General features: G+C 41.6%; 2 protein-coding genes across 3 annotated transcripts in view; both read left to right on the forward strand.

Moving 5' to 3' along the window:
* Positions 1 to 4,648, forward strand: part of LOC143297979 (EF-hand calcium-binding domain-containing protein 6-like) — a 70,404-nt gene extending 65,756 nt beyond the window's left edge. For both annotated transcript variants that reach the window (XM_076610612.1, XM_076610611.1), the window contains exons 22-25: positions 326 to 411; positions 1,508 to 1,604; positions 2,862 to 2,921; positions 4,411 to 4,648. In XM_076610612.1, coding sequence (XP_076466727.1) covers positions 326 to 411; positions 1,508 to 1,604; positions 2,862 to 2,921; positions 4,411 to 4,629 — 462 coding nt within the window. In that variant the 3' untranslated portion in view covers positions 4,630 to 4,648. The remainder of the gene's footprint in view (positions 1 to 325; positions 412 to 1,507; positions 1,605 to 2,861; positions 2,922 to 4,410) is intronic.
* A 5,425-nt stretch (positions 4,649 to 10,073) lies between these two features.
* On the forward strand, positions 10,074 to 20,800 carry LOC143298032 (quinone oxidoreductase PIG3-like). Its single transcript, XM_076610695.1, has 8 exons — positions 10,074 to 10,310; positions 11,142 to 11,285; positions 11,732 to 11,867; positions 13,576 to 13,707; positions 15,310 to 15,522; positions 17,456 to 17,560; positions 18,122 to 18,213; positions 20,086 to 20,800. The coding sequence occupies exons 1-8, from the start codon at positions 10,251 to 10,253 to the stop codon at positions 20,287 to 20,289; spliced, it is 1,086 nt and encodes a 361-aa protein (XP_076466810.1). The 5' UTR covers positions 10,074 to 10,250; the 3' UTR covers positions 20,290 to 20,800.

Consider the following 20,800-nt stretch of genomic DNA (forward strand, 5'->3'; position numbering starts at 1 on the left):
CCATATCAATCAATCAGTCAATCAAACACACTTATTGCAGCTTCTGAAGGCCTGACCAGGTCAGCGCATTAAGTCTATACGTAGGTCAAGTACCTACCTTCCCCCCAGCTCCCCATGCCCTTTCGCCTCCTCCAACCCTCTCATTTTTTTTTTTTTTTTTCTTCCTGTATTTTCTTCTTCTTCTTCTTCTTTTTCGTTTTAAGCAGATGCGGTGTAGCGTAAATATTTGGACAAGCTGGCTAGTTTCAACGCTTCTGAGACTAGACACTGAAGCCGTCTGTCAAACATGATGATGAGGTGTGTAAGAGGTTAACATGGTTTTCAGCGACTGGTCGAGGGGTTGAGATCGGGGTTGTCGCACGAAGAGCGGAGTCAGCTGTGTGAAGAATTTGACTTGAGGAGAAATGGACGGTAAGTTGTGTTGATTTTTTTCTTTCTTCTTCTTCTTCTTTTGGGTGTGTGTGTGGGGGGGGGGGCGGGGGGGGGGAGGGTCAAGTTTAGTGTGCTCGTTTGAGTGGATTGAAATGAAATTTCACAGCAGAGTGTGTGTGTGTGTGTGTGTGTGTAGTGGGGTGGAATTTTGTGGCCGCGTGCGAACAGCATTGTGGGTATTTGTTTGTTGGTTTGTTTCGCTTCTTCTTGTTGTTTTTCTTGTTTGTTTGATGTTGTTGAAGTGCCTCGTCTTTGTGCGAGTGTGTGTGTGTGTGTGTGTCGTTGTTGTTGTTGTTGTTTTTCTCTGTGTGTGTCTGTATGTGTTTCTGTGTGTGCCTGTATGTAAGCGTGTGTGTGTGTGTGTGTGTGTGTGTGTGTGTGTGTGTGTTCATGCGCGTGAATGTGTCGAACAGACAAGACAGGCCTCTAAAGGGAAAGCACAAAAGTGTCTTGGATAAAGAAGCGGATAAAACTGATAACAGAAAGAACTAAAGACTTTGAAACCCCTTCTCCATGGTGAAGATAAAGTGACAAACAAACAAAAACCAAATCTAAGGCCTGTTGAAAACCCTTCTCCCTGTGAAAATAAAACTGATAAACAGAAAGAACTAGGACATGTTAAAGCCCTTCTCTCTGTGAAAATTAACCGATAAACAGAGAGAACGAAATACATGTTCAACCCTTTCTATCTGTGAAAATGAACTCAGAAAGAATGAAATACATGTCTAACCCCTTCTCGCTGTGAAAATAAACTGATAAACAGAAGGAACTATGACGTGTTTAACCCTTTCTTCCCGTGAAAATCAAACCGATAAACAGAAAGATCTAAGATGTGTTAAATCCCTTCTCTCTGTGAAAATAAATAAAACAGATATACAGAAAGAGCTAAAAACATGATTAACACCTCTCTGTGAAAATAAAACTGATTAAAAAAAATAGAAAGAACTTAGACTTGATTAACACCTTTTGTCTGTGAAAATAAACTGATAACCAGAAAGAACTTATAAACCCCTTCTCTCTGTGAAAATAAACCTGTGAAAGATAAACAGAACATCTTCCTGCTGCATTGTTTCAGCTGCAACTATCTGGCGTTCATGAAGGCGTTCTCTGCACAGGCCTCAGCTCGCTCCAAACTGGTCTACGATACGCACGTGCATGTCATGGACAGACAGGTGAGAGACAAACAGACAGACAGACAGACAGACCAGACCAGACAGTGACAGATTGATGAAATTTATCATGATATGTGCAAGGCCCTGCGAGTGGGTCTTTGTAGTATTAGAGACAGGCAGACAGACAGACAGACGGTCACAGAGAGTAAAAGAGACAGAGGGGGAACAAAGACAGACAGACAGACAATGACATATGTTTTATACCTACTGAGGGTAGAATGGATAAGCTGAAAGCTTCTTCTACACCATGCCCTCAAACACGCGCGTACGCATATACATACATACGCACAATATGATAAACGAAATGAAATTAGATATATATTTTAAAAGATGAAAAATCAAATGAATAATGATAAATAGATCGATGTATGAATCAAAGTATACATTTATACGAAACATCATGAAAATCATCACAAAACTACTACTGCACGAACCTCTTCAAACACACCCATGTGTGTGCACGTAGTCGTCATTCACATGCATCAATCACACAGGCACACACAGAGAGAGACCAAAAAGGGAAATAGATAGGTGTGTGTGTGCGTGTGTGTGTGTGTGTGTGTGCTTCGGTGGCTCTGTGTGTGTGTTTCGGTGGCTGAGTGCGTGTGTGTGTTTGTTTGTGTGTGCTTGTGTGTGTGTGTGTGTGTGCGTGCGTTTTCTTCAGTTTAACGTCTATTCACTATAAGTGTTTTTAGACGGAAAGGAGTAAAGTAGTGTATAAAGGAAATGGAATGCATGTGAATATTAGTGTAAAAAAAAAAAAAAAAAAGAAAAAAGAAAAGTACATGTTATGTATCAGAGGAAAAGTATATTACAAGAAAAAGTCTAAAGAGGTTGTGGTGTGTATTGAATGAGTTGCCATGGGAAGGAGAATATGTATATGCATATCAACAAGTATTAACCTACAACAATGTAAATATAAATAACAATATTAAATATTATACATCAAAGGGGGATACCAACTGGACTGGAGTTTAAAATTTCTGAAAACATTCTAAGCAATGAATAATCATTCAAAATCTTTTCAGGGGCTAATGAAATATTGGAGGAAAAGTCATCAACTACATCTTTTGGAAGTAACTGTCTTATGCTCGGACAATGAATGAGTAGATGGCTTACAGTTATTTGCTGACCGCATATACATGTGTGTGTGTATGTGTGCGCGCGTGTGTGTGCTCGTTCATGTTTTGTTTTTTGTGGGGTTTTTTGTTTTTGTTTTTGTTTTTTTGTTTTTTGTTTTTGTTTTTTTGTTTACAGCCCAAGGACTCTGCTGACCCCATGACCATAAACGACGCTTTGACTCGGATTCGCAAAATGGTACGACGCTTGAGTTTTATGCTCGTACATTCCCAGGAATAATTATGCTCATTAGTCCTATTTCTGGGATTGAGGTTTGTTGACAACAGACCAGGATCGGAATGAGCAAAATGTTTCCAAATTCTGTCGATATCAAAGAGGGATACGGATAATTTCTTCACGAAATATCAGAAGGAGAGAGAGGGAGAGAGTCTTTTGCAGTGCATGAAACAACCTTGAAGCAATCGGTACTGTATTTCTTTTTGTGTAGCTCTTGTCGTTCTGTCTGTATGTGTCCTGCCAACTAGTTCCATACCAGACGGGCGCAATAGCCGAGTGGTTAAAGCGTTGGACTGTCAATCTGAGGGTCCCGGGTTCGAATCACGGTGACGGCGCCTGGTGGGTAAAGGGTGGAGATTTTTTGCGATCTCCCAGGTCAACATATGTGCAGACCTGCTAGTGCCTGAACCCCCCTTCGTGTGTATATGCAAGCAGAAGATCAAATACGCACGTTAAAGATCCTGTAATCCATGTCAGCGTTCGGTGGGTTATGGAAACAAGAACATACCCAGCATGCACACCCCCGAAAACGGAGTATGGCTGCCTACATGGCGGGGTAAAAACGGTCGTACACATAAAAGCCCACTCGTGCACATACGAGTGAACGCAGAAGAAGAAGTTCCATACCAGCCTCATTCCCTTTATGCCGTTTTTCTCTCTCTCTCTCTCTCTCTCTCTCTCTCTCTCTCTCTCTCTCTCTCTCTCTCTCTCTCTCTCTCTGATTTAAACCGTCCTTTATGTCGTGAAGCACAGGAAAACGAGGTACATTTTGTTTTTTGTTGTCCAGCACTAGGAAATATACGTCAAATGTTTATTAAACCTAAATACTACGAACATTCATCTCTATTTAAGTTAAGTTTGTTAATGTCGTCAAGCAATACAAAAAAAAGTTCTTTATATTTCCGTGTTCTTATGTAAGGCATTCAGATTTAGAGAAATTGCTCCTTCGTAAAGCCAATACAATGTATGTTTTATTGTCTATATCTATGTTAATTTGCTTATGTTTCGTTAAACTGTATTATGTTTGCGTATACCCCTTCACTTGGGGCTGAGGCCTGAATGTGAATAAAACATTCCCGAATTCCCTCTCTCTCTCTCTCTCTCTCTCTCTCTCTCTCTCTCTCTCTCTCTCTCTCTCTCTCTCTCTCTCTCTCTCTTCTTTTGTTCTTACTTTTCGTTCTGGTTTTGCGATGTCTTTGTTTCTTTTGTTCTTTCTGCTGAGATGTCAAAAAAAACTTGATTTTTTTTTTCACCCGGTCCTCCTCTCTCTCTCTCTCTCTCTCTCTCTCTCTCTCTCTCTCTCTCTCTCTTCTTTTTTTTCTCATTTTTCTTTCTCCTTTCCTTCCTCCCTTCTCCCCTCCATTTCTTCCTTTCTTCCATCCTTCCTTCCTTCTTTTCATCACCCCACTCACCCCCCCACCCCACACCACCGCCCCTTCTGTCTCTCCAGCTGATGAAGCAGTACAAGTCCCTGCGCCGAGGCTTCACGAGCCACGACCGCGCCAAGGGAGGCTACCTCAGCAAGGACGACTTCCGGCTCCTGCTGGCAGACTGCGGGGTCCCGGCGTCCCAGCAGGACTTCTACCACCTCTTCTCGGAGTTTGACGCCGACATGGACGGCCGGGTGTGCTACTCGGAATTCTTGGACGCCTTGTTGAGGATGGAGTAGGAGAAGAAGAGGAGGGGGAGAGGGGAAATCTTGAGGGGGTGGGGGTGTCAGGAGGAAGGGTGGGGTGGGGGGTAGGGCAGGGGACATGGACGTTCGTTAAGGTCTCAAGTGGGTTTAGGTGGTTTGTTATGTTTTAGCTGTTGTTTTTTTTGTGTGTATTTTTGTTCTTTTTATTTGTTCTTGTAATTTTGGGGGGTGGGGGGGGGGGCGAGTTGGACGGGGCCGGGATGGGCGAGGAGTGAATTTAGGGGTGAGCATTGTGGAAGTAGGGTGGGGTGGAGTTGTTTCACACATACATGGGATCTGTGTTGTTGGTTTTTATGGGGGTCATTTAGAAGGGGGCGGGAGAGAGAGAGAGGAGAGGGGACAGGGTGTCATCAGCATTGTGGGTATATGTTTGTTAGTTGGTTTCGTTTAATCTTCGTTTTTTTGTGTGTGTGGTTTGTTTGTTTTTTTTGTTTGTTTTTTTTGGGGGGGTTGTTTTGTTGTTGTTGTTGTTGTTTTTCTGTCTGATGTTGTTGAAGTGCCTCGTGATTGTAGGTGAATGTATGAGGGGTGTTGGTTTTGGTTTTTTGTTGTGTTTTGTTTTTTTGTTTGGTTGGCGTTTTTTGTTATTCTTGTTTTGTTTGTTGTTGTTGTCTTTTTGGGGGGGTATGTTTTTTCATCTTTTTAGTGGACCAAACATCTGGGTAATATATGTTTACTTATATTCGTTGTTTTTTGGGTTTTTTGGTGTGTTTTTTTAATTAATCTCATATGTTTATTGGTTTTTCACAGTCAAAATATAGTCATTTGGCTGGCGCATGTATAATTCAGAATGTCCTTGTTGGTGTGTAGTTGTATTAGAGTAGAGAAGAGTGTTTACTGAAGGGCAAAAAGACTTTAGATAAGGGCCCTCAGAATGTATACACGCACCTGCGATTTCCTGTGACTCCAATACTTGAAACAGTCGAATAGTGTATTTCATGGGAAGTTACGTCTGTGAAATGTTGACTGAAACTTTTTCAGTTCTTCGGGGGGGAAAAAACGAAAAACAATCACAGAGTTTTTCAGGTCACAAGTTGATTTTCTTAAAATTGAGGCTGCATATGTGTGTGACAACAAATACTGTTTTGGGGGGATTGGTTATAAACGAGCAGAGTCGTATGTTTAAATGATTATAAGAGTTGTATGTTTAAATGATTATTACACAGGTTTAATGGAACTAAACAGTTTGTCTGGTCTCATATTTGTCAATTTGTTGTGTTTCGCTTTTTTGTTGTCGTTGTTGTTGGTGGTGGTGTGGGGGTTTTTTGTTGTTGTTTTTTGTTATTGTTGTTGTTTTTTGTTGTTGTTTTGGGTTGTTTTGTTGTTGTTGTTGTTTTTTGTTTGTTTTGTTTCTTTGTTTTTTTGTTTTGTGTGTAGTGTGTTTTGCTAGGGTTGTTTTTTTTTTTTTTTTGGGGGGGGGGGGTTGTTGTTGTTGTTGTTTTTTTGGGTGGGGGGTGTTTTTTGTTTTTTTCTTTCGTTTTTTTTACGTTGTGTATGGGCTTTAAAGGGCTTTGCACATTCACGTTCGTGGGGACCGCATTTTTTTGTAACTGATGAAGATAGTGATTATTTATTGTGGATATTTTACTGGATCTTCTCTCTACTCACCTAGTGATGAGCATTAAACTTTTTGAAATGTAATAGTTTATTTCAACATTTTAATAGCGTACTATATCACAGTACCCTATCTGACTTGATACATACTGTATTTGTACCCACATGTGTATCTAAAATGTCTACGCAATGAAAGGTTGTAACCTCACGGATCTGGCAGTTAACCCCTTGTTTTAAATCATGATTATCATTCATAAATATGATCAGAACATACGACTGAAAATATTATCATTTGCACTTGGATATTTCCTCCCAATGTTTTTCATCCTTGCTTGTCTTCGCGCTAATCAAACTGATTTATGTTGACCGTTGCAATGAGCAGGCTGTTATTCATTATCATATCGGAAGTTTCTCTCACGTGAGCACAACAAAACAAAATAAGATCAGTTAGTATAGCTGGAACACTTGTAGAGATCATTGTCAAAGCTAAGATTGAGTCTCAGTCAGCTGTTGTTGTTTTGTTTTGTTTTTTGTTTTTTTTTGTTGTTGTTTTTTGTTTGCATTACTGCCGCTTGCCTGCCAGTTTATAAATCCAGTTTTGATGTTAGCTGCTGGAGTTGCATCTGTTTATTACTTTTGTGGTGAGAGTGATTGGTGAGGTAGGTTAGCGGTGGTTGTTGCTTGGTTGGTAAACTAACAACTGTATGTCTTGTTGGATTTGAATTTTTGGTGGAGTTTCGTTTCATTTCTTCTGCCTCGGTGTAACATGAGAATTTTGTTTCCCTGTTTACTCCAGAGTAAAATCCTGAGGGTCACATTTTGTTGTTCACCTGTACTTGTTTTCCGCTGCTACCACGTTGTTCTATCTAGAGATGTGTAGTTTTCTATGTGGTGTGGGGTGTCTACAGTTGTATCCACTGGATGCAGTTTTGATGTATGTCTGATTGTAATCCGTTCTCAGCCTCTGAAGTCCCATCATTGTTGTTACGTGCAGGAAATAGCAAAGAAATGATGCGTTGAATTAATCAGTCATTAGTTGACTTGCACCAGTACCAGCACTTGGGCCGCACCAACTGAAGTACAAATGACAATATATTCTTCTTTCGTAGGCAGCAAAATTAATCATTTTTCTTCTTCTTTTTTTTATTTATATTTTTTTAGTATTTTAGTTTTTCTGTTCGTACCCCTCGGCTCCCCGCTCATCTCAGCGTGTTTTTCATCTTTCGAATGAGATGAGACCAATAAACCAGGGTGTGCTAACGCATGTTGTTACAATCATTTTATTATTTCATATATAAAGATTTTTTTTGATTTTTTTTTCTTTTTCTTCTTTTCAGCCTTTGTGTACTCAAATGTACCCATCGGGAATCATTTTCGTGTTTAGATCAATACACTCATTTGCTCTCTTCTCTCTCTCTCTCTCTCTCTCTCTCTCTCTCTCTCTCTCTCTCTCATCCCTCCCACCCCTGTCTGTGTGTCTGTCTCTCTCTCTCTCTCTCTCTCTCTCTCTCTCTCTCTCTCTCTCTCTCTCTCTCTCTCTCTCTCTCTTCGATGTAGATTGCCAAGGACATATCATACTGGAAGAATAGGCCATGTTTATAATCTTAATCCTTGAGAAATAAAGTTTTGAATTCAGAGTCACTTCTCTCATTCCCTCCCTCCCTCTCCCTCCCTGCTTCTTTCCCTCTTTCTTTCTCCCATTCCTTTTTGCCCACTCTCTCTGTCTCTCTCTCTCTGTCTCTCTCTCTCTCTCTCTCTCTCTCTCTCTCTCTCTCTCTCTCCCCTGCTCTGCAAGATAGCGGTTGTAGCTCGTAAATATATATATCCGTCCAGTTGTATCTGATGACAGTTGTTACAAGCAAAATGTGATAATGTTCAATAAAGCATTGGGATATTGATTCTTTTCTGGTTTTCCTTTTTTTTTTGTTGTTGTTGTTGTTCACTGTGTATGTACTATGTGTCAAAGAAGAATCTCTGTCTGTCTGTCTGTCTGTCTGTCTGTCTGTCTGTCTCTCTCTCTCTCTCTCTCTCTCTCTCTCTCTCTCGTTTGCAACACACACACACACACACACACACACACACACACACATATATATATATATATATACAAAGAGAGAGAGAGGCGCGCGCGCGCACACACAGAGAGACACACACACACACAAAGAGAGAGAGAGAGAGGCGCGCGCGCGCACACACACACACACACACACACACACACACATACAAAGAGAGAGAGAAAGAGAGGCGCACACACACACATACACATGTCGCGCGCGCGACACACGAAGGACGTCATCAAGAATGCGATGATGACAACCAGGTAACGTAAAGTGCTGAAGAAAGTCTTAAAAATTACCCGTTCCCGAGGCTTAAAAACCCCAAACTCAAACAGGAAGAGAACCGATGAGAGGGAAAAGAAAAATATCCAAACAAATTATGTGGTTACTTGTACTATTTCAATGGAACGAAACACCAACCAACAGTACATCTGTGGAAAAACTGACCATCAACTGTCGCACAATACAGTGCAGTATGTACTGACTTACCAGTGTATCAAATTGGACTGATATTCATAAAAACAAAAAGAAGATACACATATCGAGAATGTGCCGAACAACATATCAATGGCCCTGATCTCTTGCTGGACATGAGCTACTGGTACTGATACTGATACTGGATACTGATACTGGAGAGCACATGAAGATTATCGACTCACTGGAAGCTCAGACATGACATAGAATACAATCTTGAATAAATCTAAACTGTTCCATCTGATATTTTTTATATGCTTTTTTTTTTTAATTATACTAAGGTAGATTTATTTTTCAGACAGTCCGGGATTTCATTCCACACTTTACCACCAGAATACATGAGAGATGATTCAAGGGCGGCGAGGTCGGACTGATGAGAACGATACTTTTGCTGCGAACATTTTTCTGGGAATTTCCTCTGAAGATAGGATTGACAGCGCTAATTTCTTATTAATTTGTACACCCTTATTTAAGAGACGTTTAAGATGAGAAGAATTGTCGAACTGTCTCGAGAGAGAGAGATTGAGAGAGAGAGAGGGGGGGGGGTAGGGTGGGGGGGCTGTCCGGCGTAAACTTAATCGTTCAACACCCCCCGCATGCCCCCACCCCTTCAATTTGTTTTTATTGCAATAAGTGTAGTTGTTTTTTAAATTTAACATGTTGCAGTGCCAAGGTCCCAAAGTTGTAACCTTAACTTCACAACCAGTAAAGAAGACACTGAACGTTTTATAGAACTGATTTATGTCCTTCGTTGGGTATCTTGTTTCTCAGTTTATTATACCTGATCATTGGGTAATCACATTTCAGTGCCACCCAGTTGTTGTTTTTTTAAACATTGCATTATAAATGTTGTGGGGTGGCCTGGGTTTGTTTTTTTATTTTATCTGTGTGTGTGTCAGTGTGTGTCAGTGTGTGTGTGTGTGTCTCAGTGTGTGTGTGCCAGTGTGTGTGTTATAACTGATGCCCGGAATGTGTTATGATGCTGCAGTACCAAGGCCCCAAAGTTCTGCGCTATACGGGCTGGACAATGTAGGGATCAATTAATAAACTTCGGAAACAGAGAAGAAGACCATCACTGTTTAAAGACATTTACTGCACAAACTGATAGAAGCAGCAGTGAAGCTTGTTTGCTTACTGTTTCATGTTTGTTTTTTGATAATACACCGACATTTTTATAAGCATCAGCAACCTGCACGATTCGCCGACAATGGACCGGCAGCTACACTCTCTCTCTCTCTCTCTCTCTCTGACTGGCCCACCTCACGGACGAATTTATTTGTAGGTTCGTGATCCACCAATCTTTCGTCTGCTGTGAGATCGAGCGATAGAGTGCTCTACCTTTGTCACCTTTGATCACTCCGAGATTCAAGTGCCCGTTGTTGTGTTGCAAAGAGTTTCAATAAATCGGTCTTTTTAGCGTTTCAGTGGCTAGGTTTGCGGGACAATGTAACGGCTAGTTTGATCAGGCATTAGAAAATCGTGACCTCTGCTCGTGGACACTTAGCCTGCATGGTGACCTTTCACCTCACCGTCTTTGCGTTTTGCTTTTTCATTGTAACCGCTCGAGAAGTAAGTTGTGAACAACATTACATGTAGCTAATGCCCAATTCTAGCCCATTTATGTGTATGCATTGCGTGAAAAAATGTACCCAGTCTGTCTCTGTCTCTGTCTCAGTCGCTCTCATTGCATGTCACTTGTCTCCTCCTCAGTGTCTGTCTCTCCCTCGGCCTTCCCCCCCCCCCCTCTCAAATTTCCACTGAGGGGAAAAGCCTCCTGACGCAAATCACATTATAACTTAAGAGGTTGAAAGCCATACCAGGACTAGTTTTTGATGCTTCCTCTCCATCATAAAGGGAAAATGAAGACATTGACAAGGCCTGGATTTATTGTGCACAGCATATATATATATATAAGGGTCACCATCATCCATTGAGCCCTTCAAGCTTGTGGTGTGTTGACGGGTTTAGGCAGATAATATATATATATAGATATATATATGGAAACTATGTACAGCTTAGTCTTTTGTGAATTACTATGACTCTCAAACTTGGAGGCAAAATTGCACTGTCTCTTATAGTGCTGCAGCCTTGGGGGCAAAGTTGGCCTCTGGGAACCATCCCAGCACTGACTGCCCTAAAATCCTCTTGGCCGAGAGAGTGAGGATGTAACTTGGGCAAGACACTCTCCACTATAATCAAATTCTAGTCCAGATAGGACAGCAGTTGCTGTTCTGATGGTCATAGTCGGACATGACTATCATGTATACATTTATATATGTGTGTATATATATATATATATGTGTGTGTGTATTTGTATATATATATATATGTATACATATAGGTATATATATATATTATATTACATATATATAGATACTGTGTGTGTTTGTGTGTTTTCAGACTATGATGAAAGCAGCTCAGATAAAGGAGCCAGGAGGCCCAGAGAATTTGTACCTGGGCCAGGTGCCTATGCCAGTGCCTCAGCCAGGGGAGGTGCTGATTAAGGTCAAGGCCACTGCCATTAACAGAGCCGACACCCTGCAGGTCAGCTCTCTGCTGTGTGACGGGTTTGAGTGCAGGGGGACTGGAATCAAATGTTCATCTGTCTTTCTTTCCGTCTGTCCGTCCCTTGCTAACTTTTACCTGTATCGTCTGTCTTCTTCTCCGTGTCTCTCTCTTTCTGGCTCATATGCACCTTCACTCACATACACACTCATGCCATACACACATGCACATTTACAGACACATACTGAAGTAAACTGGAACGATAATTGGATATGTGTGCATACACATATATTTGTATGTGATTAAAGGGCATGTGTATGTGCGCGTATGTATGCATGTAATTGCACGTGACCCCACACATGTGTATACATATGCGTACATGCAGGTGTGTTCATGTAAAATGGTTGCATGTGAAATTAATTTTCTAAAATAAAATGAAAATTTTAAACATAACAGTCTCAAATGCCGCCCTGTGACTGCCCCAGAGAAAAGGACTATACCCTCCGCCCCCTGGAGCGTCCCCGATTCTAGGTTTGGAGGCTGCAGGTGTGGTTGTTCGCCTTGGGCCAGAGTGCAGTGACCGGTGGTCTGTGGGGGACAGAGTGATGGCTCTGTTGACAGGTTGGTTGGGTGTGGCTGAGAGTGTGGTTGGCTGTTTGGTTGGTGTGAGTTGGGGTACTGCTGGGTGGTTGGTTAGTAAACTGGTAGACCATGCCATGTCAGTGTTTTTTGGTGGCAGAGGGTAGAGGGGCAGGGGGTATGTTGTAACAGGTTCACTTTTGAGATGGTGTAAGTATGTGTGCATTTGGGTTTCTCTCTCTCTCTCTGTCTCTCTGTCTGATTTGATCTGTCAGGATCCTTCCCTGTTCTGGACTGCGTTGCTTACAGCATCTCAAAGTGAACCAATAATAAGGAATATGTGTATGTATTTATATGCTTTTAAGAGACGCACCATTATGCTTAGGTGATTTGACTAACTGGTTTTGTAATGCCTTCTATCAGTATATTACTGCTACAATGAGTTACTCTGAAAATTTGTGTGAATTATTCACAAATACTGTACCCCCTTTCAGAAGGGGCCATGGCCTATACTGATTAAACTATTCAAGTTTGCGTTCAAGTTCTGTCTGTCTCTCTGTCTCTGTCTCTGTCTCTGTCTCTCTCTCTCTCTCTCTCTCTCTCTCTCTCTCTCTCTCTCTCTCTCCCCTCCTTCCATCCCCCTTCCTTTTCCTTTCAACTGCTTCCATTTCTACCTTTCCTCCACATTTGTTCATCTGACTTAATTCGATCCCTAAACTTGTCTGTTTCATTACCTCTCCCTCGTTCTTCTCATTTCTCTTCCCACTATATCTCTTTCTGTCTCTCTGTCTCTGTCTCTCTAAGTTCTTATCTCCCCTGTCTTTGCTTCCCCATGCTTTGATATTAGAGGTTAGCATTGTATATTGTGTAACAATACTTTTGTCACAACAGAATTCACTGTGTGAAATTCAGGCTGCTCTCCCTGGGAGAGTGTGTTACCACAATACATTGCCACCCATTACTTCTTTTTTTCTTTTGTAAATATCTATTTTCATGTGCAGAAACACAAAACCTATAAGTCATTGTGAAAGTTTTCAGGTCAAGCAGCCCTTCCGCCATTCACACAATTGGCGTCATAAGAAATGACATGCTTTTCCCTTGACGTCACACCTGAGCATATGAACACCTTGACATTGTAAAAAAATGTGTGTGTCTGTTTTCTGTTATGTTGTTGACATGGTGAAGAATCTCAAGGCCTGACCAGTGCATTGGGGGCTTAATGCATAGGTCAGGCATGTGTTTGAGGTGTTTGCTTTTTATGCAGACATATAGCGGACATGGATCAGTATGCATGCTTTGACACCTCTGTGATTAATAAAAAATAATAAATAATAATAATAGTATTTATATAGCGCTGAATCTTGTGCAGAGACAAATCAAAGCACTTTCGTACCAGTCATTCACACACATGATTAACTCTAAAACTGGAGAAACTGAAGACAAAGAAGAGGGAGGGAAGGGAGGCTATTTTGGGAAGAGTTGGGTTTTAAGGCCAGACTTGAAAGAGCTGAGTGTAGAGACTTGACAAAGCGAAAGAGGAAGTTCATTCCATTTGCAAGGTCCAGAGACAGAGAAAGAACGACGGCCAACAATCGAGAGTTTGAATCTGGGTATGCGTAAACAAAGTGGATCCGAAGCTGATCGTAGAGAGCAAGATGGGGTGTAGAGGTGAAGGCAGCCACAGAGATTGATTCTGAAACTGTCATGAAGAGGGCATTGATAGTTTGGGTTGTTTTGGGTTTTTTTGCAGGAGGGGGGAATGCAGAGTATGTGGCATGTCCTGAAGGCCAGCTGATGCCAGTGCCCTCCAATCTGAACTTCCAGCAGGCAGCTGCTATTCCAGAAGTCTGGCTTACTGCTTTCCAGCTTCTGCACACCATCGGTGAGTTCACATACTGTTGCGCCAAACTTACAGCATACGCACGCTTATGCACATAAATAGATGCATGCACACACAATCATGTAAGTGCACACACACTAGCATGCACACCGAAACATGTGCATACAAGAGCATACACAAGCACAGCGTGCACAAACAGATGCACACAAGTGTACACACAGGCACATGCACAAACACACATACACCCCCACACAAAATACACACACATACACACACATTATTATACATGATTATTGTTTATGCTTTTATGTGTTATGTTTATATTCAGGTTAGTCTTTTTAGTCCTCTATCAAAAAATTGACAGAATGGTAAATGTCATAGGCATGTTATAAGTTTTTGTAATTTTTTGTTGTTGTTTTGTTTTGTTTTTCAGGGGGCGGGGGGAGCTGTTTGTTTTGGGTATTTCTAACAATTCTGCCTGAATGATACTAAGTTTTTCAGCCTTGATAAGGCCTTATTTGGTCGGCTGGTCTTTAACTCACTCGGGACAGCCTTTTTTCTTCTTCTTCTTCTTCTTCTGCGTTCGTGGGCTGCAACTCCCACGTTCACTCGTATGCACACGAGTGGGCTTTTACGTGTATGACTGTTTTTACCCCACCATGTAGGCAGCCATACTCCGTTTTCGGGGGTACTTGGTACAGCCAAACCTTGTTCTCCCTTCCTCTCCCCCGCAAAGACCCCTCTAATCCACAGAGACCCCATTTTAGTCCAGTGGGTGTCTGAATGGCCCTGCCTATACCTTTTGTCGTTAGAATTAGGGTATTCTTTGTCGGTGTCTACCTCTTCAATGTGAGAACCTTCTGCTTGTAACATGTTAATTGATTGACTGATATGGATACTTATATAGCGCCTATCCTCAGTCGGAGACCAAGCTCTAAGCACTTCACAAACACGGGGTCATATGCACAACAGGCTGCCTAGCTGGGTAGAGCCGACTGATGGCTGCCACTGGGCGCTCATCATTTGTTTCATGTGTCATTCAATCAGATTTCAGGCACACACACATACACACTGAGACAGACCTTTAACATTTTACGTGTATGACCATTTTTGTTTATTTACCCCGCCATGTAAGCAGCCATACTTCGTTTTCAGGGGTGTGCATGCTGGGTATGTTCTTGTTTCCATAACCCACCGAACACTGACATGGATTACAGGATCTTTAATGTGCGTATTTGATCTTCTGCTTGCGCATACACACAAAAGGGGTTCAGGCATTAGCAGGTCTGTACATATGTTGACCTGGGAGATCGGAAAAATCTCCACTCTTTACCCACCAGGTGCCGTCACTGAGATTCGAACCTGAGACCCTCAAGATTGAAAGTCCAACACTTTAACCATTCAGTTATTGCGCCCGTCAAGTACATGAAACAGTTTGTATAAAAAAAACAACTGAGTCACTGACAACTGAAGTGTGTAGGCACACAATGAACAGGGGATCGTGCTGCGGGCTGCGCGCTGCTGTCTACTGATATCGGTAGTGATGAAACGCCATCACTGATTTTGTTGTTTTGTACAGAAAGGGTTAAGCAACCAAGAAAAAGAAATGCTGACCTCACCGTTTTTTTGTGTTCCATCCTGCAGCCAAAGTTCAGGCGGGGGAGTCGGTGCTGATCCACGGAGGGGCCAGCGGTGTGGGCACCGCCGCCACCCAGCTGTGCCTGCAGGCAGGGGCACACCCTCTGGTGACGGCGGGGACTGCCGCCAAGCTGCAGGCTGCCAGAGGCCTGGGGGCCACAGCCGCCTTTAACTACAAGGAGGACGATGTGGCTGCCGGCGTTTTGAAGGCCACAGAGGGTCAGTTGTGTCTGAGTGTAGTGTTTGTGTTTGGAGGGCCCTTAGGCCTGTAAGGCCTTTTGCCCGCTGAAAATGGGGGGAAGTGAGAGCCCTTATAATTGTATTGAGAGATTTTTATAATGTAATAGTACGCAAGGCTTATTAATGATGCAAGGCTTAATTTCTACCCCAAATACTGTACCTGTACCTGTACCTGTACCTATTGTTGAGAGAACCCGAGGTAGAGGGCCCTTACAATTGAGATTGTGCCATAATTTTAGCTCGATAGGCCAAACGAGCAAAGTAAGTTTGTGACCTGATACAAGTCTTCATCAGATACAAAACATGAGTGTCAAAGAATTGATAGACAGACAGAAATACGAAAAAAAAAACTTAGCCATATGAAGAGCACAGGATCAGGAGTCTTCTTCTTCTTCTTCTGCGTTCGTGGGCTGCAACTCCCACGTTCACTAATCAGGAGTCAAGATGGCTGCCGGAAAAAGAGGGCACTGGTCAGGGATGCACAGGGGATGTAACCTACTTCGGAAGGTTATCAGCCGTAGCTACTTTCGTTTTCTCCGCATAGGCTGGCAGTTGTTTGCACAGGACAGGAATCAGACCCTTGCCGGAGTCTGCACTAGTGGGTCATGGTAAGTTTGTTACTTAAATGTAATTTTAGGAAGAAAATTTCCTTTATATAAAAATTCAAAACTGACTTTTGGAGAAGACTGTACTATTGCCTGGTTTTCTTTTCTATGTCTTTTTTTTTTTTTTCTTGTTTTTGTTTTTGGCTGAGGTTCTGCAGGACAGATTATTGATAGTGTTGTCAGCCTTGATTTGGCCTTGTACGGTTGTCTGTACTACAAGCAATAAATTAATGTAATAAAAAAAAAGAAAGCTACAAGTTTTACAACTTTACATATTTTAAAACATCAAAGACAACAGGCGCAATAGCCGAGTGGTTAAAGCGTTGGACTGTGAATCTGAGGGTCCCGGGTTCAAATCACGGTGACGGCGCCTGGTGGGTAAAGGGTGGAGATTTTTTGCGATCTCCCAGGTCAACATATGTGCAGACCTGCTAGTGCCTGAACCCCCTTCGTGTGTATATGCAAGCAGAAGATCAAATACACACGTTAAAGATCCTGTAATCCATGTCAGCATTCAGTGGGTTATGGAAACAAGAACATACCCAGCATGCACACCCCCGAAAACGGAGTATGGCTGCCTACATGGTGGGGTAAAAACAGTCATGCACGTAAAAGCCCACTCGCGTGCATACAAGTGAACGCAGAATAAGAAGAAGAAAAAGAAAAACATCAAAGACGATCACCAGACCAGAAAGACTGCACATTCGATGAAGACCACCCATGTTATGTTGTATTGAAAAATGAAAGTGAAGAGTGGTTCGGTGAAAAGCAGTGACAATGATGCATCAGTCCTTGTGCATAGTGAAGGATCTTCATTTAAATAAAAAACACAAGAAATTCTAGACCAGTAAAGTCTGGTAAGAATAATGGTTTGGTTTTTTTATATTCCATGCGCACGTGAATTCCATACATAATCATCTGAAATAAGCCATATCACTCATGTGCTGTAAGATTTATAAAGTTTGATGTGTTATTGAACAAGATGACAAATGTCGTCACTGCTTATAGTATTTCTCTCAACAGATGGGTAGCTACAGCTTTTTGTCAAATAAATGTTTGCTGTCTTTGACCAGTTGATGCTCTTTAAGTCTTAGAGTCTTTTCAACAAATTCACATATGCATGTGCACTCACCACACACAAACATGCACTCACACACAAACACACCCATCCACTCCCCACCCCCCCCCCCACTCACACACACTCTCACACACACACTCACACATTCTCTCTCTCTCTCTCCCTCTCTCTCTCACTCTGTCTTATTTATTTACATCTTACCTCTTTGTTCATTCATTTTCTGTTACAGGAAAGGGTGTGAACATTGTCCTGGATTGTGTGGGAGGGTCCATGTATGACACCAACGTCAACGCCTTAGCCATGGACGGAAGATGGATTGTGTATGGCTTGATGGGTAAACTGGATGGTTCATATTTTGTGGAACATTTTTCGTATTTTGTGTTTCGTTACTTTTTTGTTACAACAGATTTCTGTGTGTGGAATTTGGGCTGCTCTCCCCGAGCAGAGCGTGTGGCCACAGTGCATTGCCACCCGTATTTTGTCTGTCTGCAAGTGTACTTGTTTTGCTATCAAAGTTGGGGTTTTTTCTACATGTGTAACTGCCTATATTTCTACATATATTACTAGTCTAGGATTAGAAAAGTTGCTTGTCGAAAGTTGAAATCTGTGCAAACGTATTTAAGTCATCCAGAATTTTCTTCAACAGACAAGTAGGAGGTTGATGGGTTGGAATTAAAATTTGCTCACATGATTCAGATTATCACATTTTTGTCATTGCATTTTAGAGTGCAGGCAGATTTATGTGGATACATACAAATAACACAAACTTTCATTTGTGACACTGGCATGCGCATTTTCACTTCTGCAAAAGCAGTCCATGCTTAGGTTTCATAATTCCTCTCCACTGACTTGTGACCACAAAGAAAGTGTACACTGGCATGTGCCTTTGAATCAGGTGGAGGCAACATCAATGCTGATTTGCTCAGGAAAGTGCTGTCCAAAAGACTGACCATCACAGGCACTACTATGAGGACCAGATCACTTGCGGTAAGCCTACAGTTTAAAAATCATAGTCAATATCTTTATATATATGCACTTGCATATTCTAGGTTTATAGATTTATGCATACATATTCCTATATTGTTAACTTACATGTTATGCATGTACACTTGCATAATTGTTGTAGACATATTTTCACTCTTATATACACTTGCATAATTATTGTAGGTCTATGTTTTTATGTATACACATTAGCATATTGTAGACACATTTTTAATTACACGTGCTTAACCATGACCCACTAGTGCAGACTCCTGCAGGGGTCTGATACCTGTGGTGTTTGATTTTTTAGAGTGTACAGATCTGTAAATTTATACTCATCATATTTATACTTTTATCCACACACACACACACACATGCACACAAACACACACACACACACACACACACACACACACTGTTTTTTTGTGTGTGTTTTCCTCTCACGTCACTGAAGCTCATTGCAACAATATTACAACAACAACAAATCTGTAACTTTCATCACAACAACTGCACAACTAAAAGATAACATTTGAACACTTGCTAATCATCTTTTAAAAAGAAATGATATTATATGTGCTTCATATTTTTTTTTTATATTGCATTTAGATTGTTGCAGTTTATTTTTTTAAGAGAGTAAAATAATACATATATAATTTTTTTCCGATTTTTTTATTGCTTGGAAATAGTTTCAGCTTTTTCTGAAGACAGGGATATAACACATGTACATGTTTTTCCTATGTGTAATGTATGCTTTGTCTGCATGTTTGTGTGTGCATGCACACACCACATGTTGTTATTTCCTCAACATATTCATCTTTGCCCAATACGTATTCATTGATGCATATTCATTGATACATTATCACGTTGATGGTCATACATATTCATTGATACATTATCACGTTGAAGGTCATCTCCATCCCACCCTCCACCAACCCCTTCTGTGTGTGTGTTTGTGTCGACAATCACCAGCATATTGTGATGGGACATTAAACAAACCAACCCCTTCTGTGTGTGTGTTTGTGTCAACAATCACCAGCATATTGTGATGGGACATTAAACAAACCAACCCCTTCTGTGTGTGTGTTTGTGTCAACAATCACCAGCATATTGTGATGGGACATTAAACAAACCAACCCCTTCTGTATGTGTGTTTGTGTCAACAATCACCAGCATATTGTGATGGGACATTAAACAAACCAACCCCCTTCTGTGTGTGTGTTTGTGTCGACAATCACCAGCATATTGTGATGGGACATTAAACAAACCAACCCCTTCTCTGTGTGTGTTTGTGTCGACAATCACCAGCATATTGTGATGGGACATTAAACAAACCAACCCCTTCTGTGTGTGTGTTTGTGTCGACAATCACCGGCATATTGTGATGGGACATTAAACAAACCAACCCTGTGTGGGTTGTGTCGACAATCACCAGCATATTGTGATGGGACATTAAACAAACCAACCCCTTCTGTGTGTGTGCTTGTGTCGACAATCACCAGCATATTGTGATGGGACATTAAACAAACCAACCCCTTCTCTGTGTGTGTTTGTGTCGACAATCACCAGCATATTGTGATGGGACATTAAACAAACCAACCCCTTCTGTGTGTGTGTTTGTGTCGACAATCACCAGCATATTGTGATGGGACATTAAACAAACCAACCCCTTCTGTGTGTGTGTTTGTGTCGACAATCACCAGCATATTGTGATGGGACATTAAACAAACCAACCCCTTCTGTGTGTGTGTTTGTGTCGACAATCACCGGCATATTGTGATGGGACATTAAACAAACCAACCCCTTCTGTGTGTGTGTGTTTGTGTCGACAATCACCAGCATATTGTGATGGGACATTAAACAGAGCTCCTCTTCCAACAGTACAAACGTGACCTGGTGGAGAACTTTTCCCGTCTGGCAGTCCCGCTGTTTGAGGCTGGTGTGTTCAAGCCCATCATCCACACTGTGCTGTCTCTGGACGACATAGGAAAGGCCCACCAGATGATGGAGAGCAACCTCAACACGGGGAAGATCATTCTGTCTGTGAATGAAGAGGAGGAGGGGAGTGTCAAGCAAGAACTGTGATGCCGCTGCTCCTTTGTCATTGGTGTAATGTGTGTCTGTGGGTGTGAATGTGTTAATTGTGTATGAATGTGTGTGTGTGTGAATGTGTGTGTTTGTGTGTGTGTGTGTGTTTGTGTGTGTGTGTGTGTGTGTGCCGATACATGATTGAATTCCAAATAATGAAGAACCATTCTGAACACTTTTTGTTTTAAAATGAACAAAACAGCTGGCATTGTATGTCTTCGTACATGATTTAATTCCAAGTAAGAATCATTTAGAATGCAAAATTTTAGAAAAGGTAACAACAGGCTCGATTTTGTTCATGTTGCATAATTGGCTTTTTCAAGCAAGCAAAGACTGCACAGAGACAAAATTACACGGTGTACAAAAGCATGGTATCTGTTTGACCTTTTCAGCTGGCCTCCCAGGCCTCTTTGGAACTATCAAGTTATGCTTGTTAAACTCTCAACACACACACACACACACACACACACACACACACACACACACACACACACACACACACACACAC

This window comes from Babylonia areolata, chromosome 23 (assembly GCF_041734735.1).
Source record: "Babylonia areolata isolate BAREFJ2019XMU chromosome 23, ASM4173473v1, whole genome shotgun sequence".
Lineage (NCBI taxonomy): Eukaryota > Metazoa > Mollusca > Gastropoda > Neogastropoda > Buccinidae > Babylonia > Babylonia areolata.

Coding starts and splice junctions, on each gene's coding strand:
- LOC143298032 (XM_076610695.1), top strand. CDS start 10,251: ATGGTGACCTTTCACCTCACCGTCTTTGCGTTTTGCTTTTTCATTGTA. Junction 13,708..15,309: donor CCAGCTTCTGCACACCATCG/GTGAGTTCACAT, acceptor TCCATCCTGCAG/CCAAAGTTCAGGCGGGGGAG. Junction 15,523..17,455: donor CGTTTTGAAGGCCACAGAGG/GTCAGTTGTGTC, acceptor TTTCTGTTACAG/GAAAGGGTGTGAACATTGTC.